A 15,127-nucleotide genomic window follows, 5' to 3' on the forward strand; every position below is an offset into this window, starting at 1 on the left:
GACAGGGGAAACAAAGAGTGAAGGAAGAAGACAAGAGAGGGATCCAAGGTTAGAAAAAGGTTAAGTAATAGCAAGGCAAGTTAGAAACAGAATAAAAGCACAGAATCAGCAGGGATAGGAAAACTATGTGAGTATCTATGTATGGGGGAATATGTGGGTATGTATGTATATCTATATATATGTAAATATATTCTTTCTTAATTATTGCCTGCTTGGAGGTGGTGGAGTAGATGAAAGGAGAGAAAAGAATAAAATAAAAAAGGGGCACAGCATAGAGCAACAAAACAAGGAACTAAAGAAATGATGGACACCTATGAATATAATTTCTTCTATTAATACATACATTTCATGATCTGACAATTTGTTGTTATATATTTTTAATCCTCCTTGATGATCTGCTGGGCACATGAGAATGTTCTCTTCTGTTTTGTTTCATTTTGTTTTGTCTTCCTTTTTTGTTTTTTCTTTTTTCTTACTCTGTTTCTTTAAATAAAATAAATTTTTGGGGAAAGGCCATATACTTATGTCATACCTTCAACTTTCAGCTCTTTTTCCAACTCTTTTAACAACCTCCTCACAAACAGACTTCATTGCAACCCACACCAGAATAAATGAATGGGTAGATATTCAACTTATTATCTCATAATTCTCATGAGGGGCAGCCTCTAATAAATACTATTTTGAGATAGCCCATGCATCACTTGACACTTTCAGATCTGATCTAGAACCTCTTCATTAACAGTCTCACCAAGATGTGGGAGTCTCCTCAATATACCCCAGGTGGTGTGTCATTTTTTTCCTGAGTGGATATTTTAATCTACTTCCCTATGTCCATAATCCTCAATCCCATAACTTTTTGCATCAAGGTGCTCCTCTCCCTGGGACTATTAACTTTTTTGTGCCCCTCCCCCACTATGCACAGGAAGTCTTTGTTTTTATATATGTATGTAAAATTTAGCATAGTGATTGGCACATTAAAAGTGTTTAATGCATACTCATGTTATGTTACCCATAACATGAAAAAGGAAGATAAAAGAAATACACAGGCTGGTGTCAACACCAGCTTTTTAAACAAAACTTAGTACTTCTTGACAAGATTTTCTGCTTTTGTGTTCTCCTGGCATGAACAAATTCCAACACATTTGGGATTCGATTGCATTCTAAATTCTGAAGGTTTTAGTATTTTAGTAGTTTGCATTAGATGAAATCTACAAATCCAGTCCCAGTAGTATGCACTCACCATTATGCTATGTATGCAACTAACATCCTTAAATATAATTAACTTCCTAGTCTATAAGCATCTTGAAGGAAAGGGTTAGATCACGATTTCTATTTTTATTTAATTTGGATGTTGTGAGGAAAGAATTTTGGAAACTTTAAATCATTCTATACATGAGAGTGGTTTTTCAATTTTGATTTATTGGTCTGATTTTGTAATTTTATTGTGAGATATAATTCCTGGCATGTAAACTTTTTCTCCCAAATGCAAATAGGCAACTTTTCTCTAAACTATATTTTTCTCAAGAGTAGCATAGGAGCATAAAATCAGTCAGAAATCTGACCTTAGTTACATTCTACCTGGTGTTGGATAAGATGAAACCATAACTTTCTGATTTCAAGTCTTTCTCTCTAAATCCCATACCATACTGCATGATGTGTTGCTGTTATTATTGACATCATTATTTTATTATTTTATTAACTTTATTTAGTAAGTATTATGGGCAAAAGGGACATTTATTAAATGCTGTTGAAATTTAATTAAATATTGGAACTCTAAAGAAAGAGTAACCTAATCAAAATATACTTATATGCATTTTGTTATTCTATTAATGGCTAACTATTTTAAAATTATATATTATAGAATATAGATTGTGGAGGGAGTTGTGGAAGGATGGGTGATTTTTAAAAGATGAAATAAAGAAATAATTATCAATGAATGTCTGCTTTATCCCTATTCCCTAACACCCCTTCTTTCCCTCCAACATCCCAGTGACCTTATTTTAAAGTCTTTGCTTTAAGTTCCTTAATGACCTCACTTGGATGCCTCTGTTTGATCTTTTGATTATCAATAGATCTTTTGTTCAAGAAATTCTAATATCACTTGGACTGCCATTCAATTAAGATTATTTTTAAAAATGTTATGCAGATAAAATAAATTTGGAAACAATTAAGATCCATAAATTATTTCAGGTCATTAAAGATAAATTACTTTTTAATCTTATCCCTAGATTGAGTTTGTAATTATCTCATACACTTAACTTGATCTATTGTTCTCACCATTGAACTTTAATGTATATGTTACAATAATTTGACACCTCCCTTTTTATTAGCTTAACTCTATTTAGGATGGAATCTTCAACAATACAGAAGATATCATTTCTGTAGTATCTTATTAAAGTTGAAAGCTTTAGCAATCAATGTTTTAAGCACATGTAGGATGATAGGAGTCATCTCATGCTAATTTATATAATGAACAGAAAACATATCAGTTGTTAACATTAAACCTCAATATGTCTTAGTTTATATTTTACACAAGAAGAAAAGTAGAATCAACATCCTGCTTACTTGCCAGAGTGTTTGATGATGAAATAATATATCAAAGTATAATAAGAGAACTACTCAGAACCTTAGCAGTTCAATTGCATAATACTGAGTCTAAATGATCCAAAATGAATCTAAAATGACAACAAAGTAAGACTTGTGTCTTAAAATATTTTCATTAATACCTTTACTCGGCTAGCACCATGAACATTACATTTGTATGACATTTAACTTTTTAAAAGTTTGATAAAATCTTTTCTATATTGGATTATCCATTGTGCCTTTCCTTTAATCTTTACTGTATTACTTGTCCTACATAAGGCAGGCAATGTCAATCATATTTCAAAGATGAAAATATTTAGCAAAAATTATGAAAGATTATGTAGCTAGTTATAGAAATACCCCTGTCTTCTGAATCTCAGCCCATTGTCCTTTGAACAATATATTAAAGAGTTACATGGCCTACAGAACAGTATGAAGATGCTGTAGAGTGGGGTAAATTTGGTGTCAGGAAGACCTACAGTGTAATTCTATATCTGATACCTGTGATCTGGATGATATTGTACAAGACTTTAATTTTCTTGCGCCTCAGTAGCCACATCTATAAAATGAGGATAAGTCTAGCAGACTGATTTGAAAATTAAATAAGAGAATATAAACAAAATGATTACAGAAACTAAAAGTAAAATATAATGTAAGCTTTTATTTTATCCCATGCATGGATAAATCATTACAATAATAGGTAACTGAATCCATCCAGATTGATCTGAAATAATGCCACATATGCGAATCTACATTTTGTCTGACTAATTATTACAGAACATTGAAGAACTTCCTTTAATATCTGGGAAACTACTTAGTTGTCCATGCTCAGGTAGCCTAATGTTTAGCATACCAAGTCACCATGAATAAGCTGAAAAGCTCCAAGGCAAATAACCACACATCATCTTCAGTTCCCAGAGTCATCATCAGAGTTTTCCCTAAAAAGTCCAGATTCTACTTGACCTGGATAAAACAGGAACCCTCAAGTCAGGCAGTGTTCAAATCAATCAGTGCTCAAGCCCAGAACCAGGAGTGCTACCACTTCCACATGACTATCCACCTTTGTCTTAGACATTAAGCTGGTGCTCAAAACTAATTGAAACCTTTGGGGGCAGCCAACACTATTTCTTGGTTAGTTGAAGAATCTTATCTAAAATTGAAAGCAAGGGCTTCTGGGAAGGTAACACTTGTGATTCAAGAGTAGCGATACTATGTTTTTCTGCTCAATATCAGAACTGGATTTGGTCCAGCATCCTCTCTGTGCTTCCTTCCACTCCTTACAAAATGAGTGGCAAAAGAAAGGATGTCTAATTGCTAATTCCGAAGTTTAATTATTAAATTTAAGAAACAAGAAGGCTAATAAATATATGATAAATATCTGTATATAACATTGATCCCACCACATGACTCTCAAAAATTAACTCTGTATGACCACATTAAAATTCTGAGATAAAACAGCATCACAGAAATTTAAAAATTTACAAAATAGTTAAACATTTGTAAAGAGCACAGAAATAGACATGATACCCACCTAAGCTAACTCTTTCTAAGAATATAAAACATACAGACATTTGTTTGACTATGGTAATGTGAAGAATGATTTACAGGATATGCCACAATTATTTAAGTAATGTAAAAAAAAAATATATATATATATATATATATATATATATATATATATATAATAGATTCTGAATCTCAGTAAAAGTTATATACAATATGTTCTGGCCAAGTTCATTGTACCAAATACTAATTCTATGTAAATCCTGAATAGAAGGAAAAACAGAAGCTCTAAAGTAGTTGGACTTGATTGATAATATTTTTTGTTACAAATTGATCTTGCAATTATTAAAGTATGCAAATGCCTCCTGAAAAAATATATTATTTGTCCAAATAAGTGGGAAAAAGGCATAAGACTTAGAGAGAATTAATGCTACTGGGACCCATAGGGTTAACATTATTTCAATAATGGAAATAGAAATGAATAGTAAGAAACAGCAAAAACCACTAACAATTAGACCACTTGGTAGCAAATGGAACAAAAACCTGGAAATGAGCATTAATTACCATCATGCTTTGTATCATGATATCTAGAAAAGGAACAAGGTTTTGTATGAAGCTTAATTAAATCCAATTCCAAAAACCATGTATTAAGCACTGAGTATTTGCAAGGCACTGAGTTTGCCACTGGTGATATAAAAACAGAGTGAAAAATAGTTCATGCTATGAAAGAAGCTATATTTTCTTAAACACTATATTTGATTTTAGGAAAATTCACAGTACATATGATATGATTACTGGGATGGAGGGGAGTGCCTTCTCCCTAGGACTTTTAAAATTTAAATGTAATTCCAAGCAAGTTGAAGTCATATATCTAATTCATCTCTTAAAAGAGCAAAAAGAAAAAACAAAAAAACTTGAAAGCCAACTAAGCATCTCCAATTCATCTAATAATAGTGACGATAAGTCATCTAATGAGTATAGATAATGGCACAGTCCAAAATAATAGAAATTCAAAATGTTAGCTAATGCAGAATTAATCTATAGGTTTCATAGCTTGGTGGCAGAATTAGAACTTATAATAAACATGTTAAAGGATTAATGTTCTTTATATAATATAGAATCAAAAAGAATTGATTCAGAAAACTAAGATTATAAAGACACTTATAGATGATAAGGGAAATGTTAAAATAAAATATAATTAATTTGGCTTAAATCCTTCTGGACTCAGATTAAGGGTACAGAACAAGAACAAGAATTTCTATACTATGGAATTTTTAATAATCAAAATTTCATCTTTGGTTAGAGTTCTTTTACTTTTAAGAGATAGAAAAATGGCTCAGGGACAAATTATTCCTCAACACCTCTCTGACTAGAAAGGAATCTTTTGAAAGCCATATATAGGCAGCTTCCTTTGAAATTTTGGGGTTTTCAACTCCTCTTTCATTTTAAAACATGTACTTTCTAGACCAGGCAAAGTTTCTGATAAAGAGTACCCATTATTATGTCTTGGTAGCTGCAAAGCCTTTCATTCAGGCCAAAGTCACTGATCTACTTTGACAATTTCTACCAGAAATCATCTACTTTTTTGTGCAAACACTCAGAATAATATAGATGATCTCAAGTAAATATCTTGGACAAAGTTGATTTCTGTTCTTAATTTAATCTTCAATTTATTTTTATTAAATAAATATGAATTATATTTTGTTTTTTATCTACAGAGTACCCTGCAAGGTGTAGTATGGAATCTCTGTCTTCATTATCTACACACTAGTAATATTAGTGCCAGAAAATTACATGCAACCACACTTTATATATCTTGGTTATAGAAGTTGGCATAAGAAATGTTAAGGAAATCAAATAATAAATATTCCATGGGCAGTTGGGTACAAGACATTGTGCTCTGTAGCTTGGAGCTATAAGGATGCATTTGCCATGTTGCTTTCCTCCAAGTATTTACTACCTATCTGAGTAGATAAAACAGATTAATATTACTCTAATATGAAAGTATATAAACAGGTTCAAAAGGCCTGTGTTTCTGCCAGATCTGCCAGTATCTTAGATGTCATTTTATCTCTCTTATTATTAGTTTCCATGTCAGAAAAATGTGGAAGTTCCATTATTACAAAAAACAACTTCCAAAGAAGAGACCATAGTCTATATGAAAAAGAATGACATGCATGAATACTCTGAAGAAACTTATAAATGGGACCAGAACTTCCAGATAAAATGCAATTCAATGCTTTGACTACAATGAATAGATACAATTGATATGGATTACAAACCTAAAGTAACTATAGAGTTAATCCTCTGGTCAGTTTGATAAGTTTTCAAATAGAATATGATATATAAATAACCTTGTAGATATTCAAAAAATTTAATCAATCAATCAAAGTAAACATCTCTGACAGTTGAATGTGGGAGGTGATGAAAGGAATCAAAATTCAAAATGATATTTGAAATTTAAAACATAAAATGTTCAAGATTTTATTGAAAATGTGAAATAAGTGAAATATTAAGACAATGGTTTAAAATTTTTAAGGATACCTATTGTCATTTTGATGCTTAGGCATCTGTGGATATCATTGATTCTTTCAGACCATTAGTATGCCAAAGGAGAAATGATAAACAATGATATGGTTTAGTGGCTGTAAATGTGTGGCACTCAAGAGAAATTGATATAATGCATAACCTATTAGTTTTTTTTGGGGAAAGATATTTTTTTCCCTGTCAAATTCTGAAGTTTATGCCTAGTGTTGCACAATATAATAGACATATCTCAATATTTGGTGGAAATATTTTTTTTCAAATCCCACCTTTTGAATTGCAGAGATAAAAACAAAGAACTGAAACATTGATCTCAGTCTGTTGCAATATAATTCAAAATTACTTTTTAGCTAGGGAAATGAGGATTTTCTGTGCTCCAGTCTTGGTGCTGTCAATAAGTAGAATGACTCTTAGTCTGTCCTCTATTTCAATCTACCTCAAAAAAAAAAGTCTGATAACATTGTTCCCTTCAGTAGTACCTCCCTGTTCACATGATATCAATAAACAAGAGAAAAGGTGTACTTCTTAGGGACAGATGTGTTATGAAATCTGGAAATAAGATTGTTCCTGGTGATGTTAGGTAAAAGAGAAAGACTTTTGCTTGATCAAGGTTCTTAATCTGTTTAGAAACAAATAATGCCAGAGTATAGACAATTGGAACATAACTATGTTTGGCACTATTTTTAACATAATTTCATTTTCACTGCATCTGAATAGATCTGTTGATCCTTGACTAGATATATAGAGTTTTTAGGAAAGGAATTCAAAAGATCCCTCATTTCCATCGTTTGTAAATAATTATTCAATAGGACATCATATGACACACACACTTAGAAAAAAAATTAGAAAACAAGGAATGAGTTCTTTTGGAGAAAGGGACTTCAGTCTCTTCCTTCTTTATTTTCTGATTCAATTGCCATTGTACTCAATATAAGAAATAAATATCTAAAATGAATTAGTACTACACAAGAATCATGGTGAGTTTAAATCTTAGGTGGAATGATATTTTTCATCAAGTACTAGAATGTTCAATAATACATATTTGGGAAGTATTCTTTATCCTATAGGGGAAAAATATTCCTTGTGTGTCAAAATAAAACGCAGGTTCCAAGATATCTAATTTTGTTCTGTTTGACATATTACTTTCCCTCCTCTCTCCTCTATGCTGAAACCTTCCTGATTATGCATGATCCCTCATTCTCTGCATCCAAGATGCACAGAAAAAAAATCAAATTTTTCATTAAAAACACCCACCTACACAGTACCAGCTGTCATTGTATCATATTTGTTGCCTAATTTAAAGACGGAAGTTTCATTTCATGTGTTCTTCATTTAATTGTATTTTATACCTTTTAAAGCAATACCAGGTTTGTATGAAACATTTTTCTACAGAATAATTGTACTTTATATCCTTTTTCTATTAGTCTATGACAAATACACATTCTTTTTGCTATGACCAACCCATTATGTCTGTCATTTCCTCCTTTGATTCATATGAAGACCCAACTTCCCCCAAGGAAAAGGCTTCAGAATGTAAATATAGCCATTAAGTCTAATACTACAACCATGGAAATTTACTGGCAAAGCTGATTTTTAGCATATGCCTTGGAAGACTCCTGCTGAAATTTTGTAGGTAAGTGATCATGACTGTCAATAATAATCTGGATATATCCTAGAATTAAGGGATCCTCGACTTTGCTTCCATTTATTTTTAGGTCAGCTAAGATTTCAAGGTGTCCAACTAAACTACTTCCTAATTGTTTCTGATGTTTAAAAAAAGAGTAAACATTTACATATTTTAAAGGGAAGATCTGAAATTAAGTGACAAGAGAAAGAGAGTTGTCTTTCCAAATAAGATTTATGTTGACTGTTTCTCCCCAGCACAGCCAGTAAAAGACAGATATTACATAATGAAACACACCCACAAATGAGGTTTCTTTCTCTATAGATCACAAAATTTGATGGCATATACTGTTGACCTTTTTCATTTCATTCATAGATGATCAATGATTTCTCTAATTAAAGGTATAAAATACCTATTTTATATTCCATGTGCCTTTTCTTCTGTTTAGGTTCTAGTAACTCTTACATTGCTTTTCCTCATTTAAAAAATATTAACTTCCTAATTTGTGGATGCTAGGCTATTGGCCCTCCCAAAGAACTGTTATTTGTTCACTATCACACAAGCCACACACCAGATTTACACTGAAGAATAAAAATGTGACCGAGGGAAAAAAACAAAAAACAAAAAAAAAACTAAAACTAAATGATAACAATTTTTAAAAGTAATTTTCAAACAGTCTCAAGCCCAAATAACATCATCATTCACTTTATGCCTTAATTTCTGAGTGTTTTTTTTTAACATAAGGGAATAACCTCATGAGCATGCCCTTTCTAAAATATTTTGAACTATTCCCAATGTATAAACATCTAGCAACTTCCCATGCCTAAAATATTCATTTTCTCCACTGGTTTACTTTTCCTTTTGTCTATCATCTTCTGGGACACACACATTCAATTTTCCAGCATTTTCAGAAATCAGAATGACCTATCTTGCTCTACTTCAAAGGAACTATACCAAACACCAAGGTTTCTTTTTGTTTCACAGATAATAGGCTTCTTCATAGCCATAAGAACCAAGTCTCCAGATTACAACTCCTCTAATAAAAACAAATTTCAAAATTTCCTCTTCCTTTTATTTTTCTTTCAAGTTTATTTCTGTTTTTTCTAATCCATCTACTCAACAGGATTCATGATTCTAATTCTTTTTTTAAAATCACAATCACATAAATGTCCTCAGTGGTGAGCCTCCAAATTCCACCTCCACACTCATTCCAAAAACCATCAGCTACATACCTAGTCTTTTACAGATTTTAAAATTAATTTTATTGCATTAACAATAACTATATAATTTGCAGGACTATTTGGAGTGAGTAGGTGAGGGGGAGGTTTAAGTGTGAGTAGATGGGCTCTAATCAAGTGAATAATTATGCTAGATTCATGAAGACTTAGAAGATTGGTTCAGAGATAAAGGAAATATCTTCATCCAAAGGGGTGAAGAGCTCATCCTGCTCCATAATAATTAACTAAGAGCAAGCAATTCATTAGGGAGATCCTGTTGGACAGTGAAATCAGGTATTATGGCTACTTGAAGGGAGAGAGGATACCAAGGAGAAACCATGGATCAAACAAAGACAGAGAGGCGGGAAGAGAGAGGACCTCACCTTGGAGATAACAGATACACTGTCTGAAATAATAAAATCCCATGCAAGCTTACCCATCATGCCCACCATTCCCTTTTTTTGCCCCCTTTGGCCAGGGGGCATCTGGGCCTCTTACCTTGGCTGCAGTCCTTGCCGCGGAAGCCAGTCCGGGAGCAGTCACACACCGCTTTGTCATCCACCACGGAGCAGACCCCTCCATTGAGGCATACGCCTCCCTCGCCCTCCTCCCCAACCTCACATGGGCTCCCCCCACCACTACTGGGAGGCTCATCCTCCAGTTTCACCTCGCCACTTTCTACTGGCAAGGCCTGGGATGAGTTCACCCGCACATCGCGAATCCACCCTTTGAAGGGTTCCCGCTCCCTCACTGAGGCCAATGTCAACTTGAGAGCTGCAACCCGTAGTTCTGGAGGCAGGCCACCCACAAAGAGACCACTGAATACTGTCATATCACGTCGCTTGGACTTGACCTCCACCCACTTGGCCTCTGTTTGGTCAATGAGCAAAGTTGTGTTTCGGAATTGCCGGCGAATCCGCACCGTGTGCCAAGAACCATCGTTGACTGGTGTATCCGACAAGAGGACTGCAGGCTCAGCACAGAAGATTGAAAAGCTGAGCTGCAGCCGGCCACCTCGGGTAAGAATCAGCTCCAAGAAGTCACAGAAACCCTCATCATCAAAGTAGAGAACTAGGCCTCGGGCACTTCGTGTCTTCAGCTGGAAACTCATCTCGCTCTCACAGCAGGCATTCCACTTGGGGAATCGGGTCCACTGACCATCAGCCCCTGGGAACTCCAGCCCACTGCCCAGTTCTGCCCAGCACCCTAGAAGTAGAAGTGAGAGGCAAACAAGGAAGCACCCCCCACGCTGGAGCAGCGCCGTCCCCATGCTCGGGGCTGGGGTGCGGCGCGGAGACACAGGGGTGGACAGGTTCAAAATCTTCCTAGACACCCTAAGGTGGAATTAGGGAGGGGGTCAGGGAATAAAAAGGGATAGGAATAGAATGAAAAATGGTTGGAATAGGAATGCTCCTTTCTTTACCTGATACCCTCTTTTTTCTTCTTTTTCCAAAAGCTTCTCACCCTCTCTGTATTTCCTACCCCACTGGAAAATGTCAGCCCTAGTTGAGTAGTATAGCCACAGAACTTCCAGGCCAAAGGGTAAAAATACCTTGAAGAAATATGTTAAAAACTTTATCAAGAACAAAGTAAGAAAAAATGTTGATCACTTAGGTAGATGATATGGGACTGTTGGTTCAATGAATGAGTCAGCAGATACTTCCACTTCCAAATGCAACAATCCTTCAGATTCTTCTGGTGGTGGCAACAGGATAGATGTGTAGGAAAAACAAAACCAAACACCAAACTTCTCAGATGTCTGACAACCTAATATTAATATTTCCACATGCCTGCAGATGTATATCTTCACATGTTACCCCCAAACTGAATAGTCCCCAGTAAGGGGAAGAAAGGTCCTTATCTTCTTTAGAACATCAATTATCAATTCCAAACTTGCCTGCCAATAAAGGTTCTGTCAAATCACAAAACATTGGTCCCACTGCAACCAGGGCAGAATGTTAGCCTCCTTGCTCATGACTTTCTCAAGCTATTTTTTAATTCCTCTTTTATCTTCTCCACAACAGTGGGTTTGAAGCCCAAAAGCTGTCAGATAGAAGGAGAGTTCCTTTAATTATAAAGCTCAACAGCTCCTCTTCTCTTCTCTCCTTCCATGCAAAGCCAAGCTCAACTTGGGTGCATGTTGATATGTTGGATTTTTTTTTTTTTTGCTCTCTTTTTTTTTTAGTGACCCAGAAATCTGCAAAGAATTAAGAAAACAAAATAAATTCTAAGTCTATTTACCATGTCAGTCAGATGAATTTCTTTATTATTTTACCAATCACTGGGCATAACTATTCTTTAATAGTACACTAGGCATAAAATTCATATAGTAAACAAAAGGGAATGTGATAAATTATGTGTTTATTTAATCTAAAGTCTAGTGTAGCCATATAAGATAACTTAATGCAAATTTGCAACTTTTTGTAGTAACTAGCCATCAGGCATTCAAATCAGTTTAGGACAGGGATCTGATTTTCTTTATTTTTTAAGGAACTTTTCTTTTAAAAAAATCTGAAAGGAGGTGGATTAAGCCCAGCTTATTGTTCTTTTCTTTGAAATTTTGTTCCAGAAATATCTCTCCCCCCTCAGTATTACTTCTTATCTGAGTAGAAATGTATGAATATCATCTAGCCAGACCTATATATATATATATATATATATATATATATATATATATATATTTGAGGAGTTATAAAGTAGATTAAAGAGTCTGTAAGAAAGTCAACTTTTATTTGTACTGCATTTCTACCAATTTATTTTCACAAAGAAAGATGGTGCCACAAGGGTTTCTTAGAAGATACTTCAAATTTTTCAAAGAATTTTAAGTTACTTTTTAAAAATTAGAATTGCCAAAATTCTCATAATAGTTGGTGAAAACTCCATTGAAATATGGATTTTTAAAAATAGCAGTCACTCTTCTATTCATTTCCTATAAAGTATGCAACTCTCTAGGGTTTTTATGGTATTTAATATTTTCCCCATCACTATAGCAATCCAAGTCCTGCTCTGTTCCTTATCTGGCTGTTCCCTAGTAGAATTTGTGTATCTCAAGAAGCAGCTGGCACACATGTCACCTCAGCTCTTGTGGCTCAAGAAATGCAAGGATTTCAAATCAAACCTTTGAATCACTACTACCTCAGCAAAGCTCAACCCCCTGTCTATGCTGTTAAATCACCTTTCTTTATCACACTCTAATATGACAGTTTTTTTTGAAATGCTATAAAGTCATAAATACTGGGCATAGCCTAAGCCAAATTTTTGTAAATAAAAGGGGGAGAGGGCATCTTGTGGGGACAAGAACAGAATCATGACTATGTGGTCTTTCATATCAAGAAAGCTTATACATTATCCTACTCCTCCAAAAAAATTATCATCTGGACAAAGAAACTCACTCTCTAATTAACACTTTTTTTTTTTTTTTTAAACAAGCAGAAACTAGCTGTAATTTATTGCACTGCATTGTGCTACTCCTTCTTCACGGAGGGAGCTTAAAGCATTTCTCTTCAGTACAGAGCAATCCCTACAGGTGTCAGCTGAGAGCCACCAAGCTCGGGGATCCCACTTCAAGTTCCTCCCTAGATGAAATTGATGACTGGTTGGGTCTCTCTCTCTCTCTCTCTCTCTCTCTCTCTCTCTCTCTCTCTCTCTCTCTCTCTCTCTCTCTCTCTCTCTCTCTGTCTCATACACACCCCACACTAGCAAAAGAAAAAAAAAATCTCAGCTGCTTATTTATTATGGCTGATACATTCCACACCATCACCAAACACCAGACCTGTCTATAGAGTGATTTGTCTAGTCTTCATAAAGACTTTATATTATTTTAAAGAATACATAATTTAAGATATTCTATCTCAGAAGTATACTCAAACTACCAATCTTCAATAACATGCAAAATAAATAAGGATTGACACAACTTAAAATAGAATACAGAATCTAAATATTAGCTGCTTCATTAGAAAATCATTTTTTATCATGGCTTTTTTTCAGATGTAGTTATTTTCTTAATACATGTTACAGGGATCATCCTATAATCTATCCCTTTCTCCCTCTCATCTTCCTCCCCTAATTTGTCATTTTTATTTAAGAAGGAAAAAAAGGGGGGAAAGAGCAGAAGACAAATACATTTTGTAGTACAGAGCAGGACAAGTAGCTATCACAATTCTTAGAGGAAGCTCATTGTATGTACCAGTGTGTATTTATAAGGAGAAAAAGGAATCTCTCTGGGTGCAGGGAATACCTGGCCAGTTCACAAATTACAGGATGAAATAAAAGGATCTGAAAAACAACCTTGCTGCAGCCAAAAGGAGAAGCGCTCTAATTCAAAAGCAGATTTAACAGCCTCATTAATCTTTTCTTTCATTTCTAGAATCAAATTCATTTCCAAGCTACTGGAAGGATCGATACAATACCCTCACCAGATGCAGTTACATTTATTTTAATATGTTTCTAACACACACCACACACACACACACACACACACACACACACACACACACACACACACCCCTTTCCCAATCCTTCAAAGCATGAGATCAAAAAGAATCTAAATAGTTTCAAATACATTAAAATAAAAAGAAAAGTCATTAATTATTTTTCGCTCTCAGATAAGTCCCTTAATGACAATACACACCCAATATTCTACCCTTCTTTCCCGCCCAGTCCCTATGCTCCATCTCTTTTCCCAGTGCAGTTTCTTGGATTGCATGGATTAAGGAAACACGCAGCTTGGGGGTGGGGGGAGAGAAAGAAATATTTTATTGCCTAAATTTCTAGCCTCCTAGTTCTTTTCTTGATGTTGCTAATAAAACACAGCATCCAACCTTTAAGTTACTATAGAGTCCACCATCTCATCTTTCTTATCATCCACCTATTTGGGGGGCTTCAAGAAATCCTCCCCCTCTGTGAGCCCCCAACCTTCTCTCTTGTGCATATGTGGCAGATCCCAGCTCAGTTACGGGAAAGGGGTGGGTGGGGGGTTTCCCTCCCCAGCCTATTACCCCGCACCCCCCCACACACATACTACTATCCCTGTTCCTCCACCCGCCCCCAGTCCATTTTGAGCTTCTTTACCTGCCTGCTTGGATTTTCCTTTTAGCTCTTGGCAGAGCCAGAAGCATGCATCGGTCAAAGAGAAATTTCCCGAGGTCTCTGGCTCTAAGGCGACTGCTGCTGCGTTTTCAGAGGCGTCAGGCTTGAGCGTCTATCTCTAGGAGTGAGGGAGGGGAGAAAAGGCAAAGGAGGGGAGGAGGAGAAGAGGAGAAGAGAGGAGGAGGAGGAGGAGGTGGTGGAAAAGGAGGAGGCTGGGTTACGTGATACCGGGTGCTGTCCTTCTGCGAGAAGGGCGGAGCTGCGCTCTCTGCAGTACCACGGAGAGCGGTGTCCCCTTCCTCAGGCTTGGGATGGGGTGAGCTTGCCTAGTTCTGCTGGCAGGCTTCCTCTTGCTCTCCGGGTTTAGATGCCTGAGGACCAAGGCTTTGCAACCTATGCACAGTCCCTTTGCAGGGGGATCCAGATCCAGGGGGCGGGATCCTGCTGCAAGCGTTTCTAACTTGCCACCACCCCACCAACCTCCCCCCCACCCCTACTCCCCTGAAGGGGGAAAAAAACCTAGCCTAATCGACTGAGCATGCCCAGTCCCCAACTAAAACCACGCAAG

General features: G+C 35.6%; 1 protein-coding gene across 32 annotated transcripts in view; it reads right to left on the reverse strand.

Annotated features, from left to right (window-relative positions):
- Positions 1-14,921, reverse strand: part of NRXN1 (neurexin 1) — a 1,346,328-nt gene extending 1,331,407 nt beyond the window's left edge. For 18 of the 32 annotated variants that reach the window (XM_074286834.1, XM_074286827.1, XM_074286819.1 and 15 more), the window contains exons 1-2: positions 14,542-14,914; positions 9,970-11,668 (exon numbers count right to left, since the gene is read on the reverse strand). In XM_074286834.1, coding sequence (XP_074142935.1) covers positions 9,970-10,741 — 772 coding nt within the window. In that variant the 5' untranslated portion in view covers positions 10,742-11,668; positions 14,542-14,914. Of the gene's footprint in view, positions 1-9,969; positions 11,669-14,541 lie in introns of all 32 variants that reach the window. The other 14 variants (XM_074286837.1, XM_074286836.1, XM_074286835.1 and 11 more) reach the window with 3 other exon arrangements.
- Positions 14,922-15,127: the final 206 nt, after the last annotated feature.

This window comes from Sminthopsis crassicaudata, chromosome 2 (assembly GCF_048593235.1).
Source record: "Sminthopsis crassicaudata isolate SCR6 chromosome 2, ASM4859323v1, whole genome shotgun sequence".
NCBI lineage: Eukaryota > Metazoa > Chordata > Mammalia > Dasyuromorphia > Dasyuridae > Sminthopsis > Sminthopsis crassicaudata.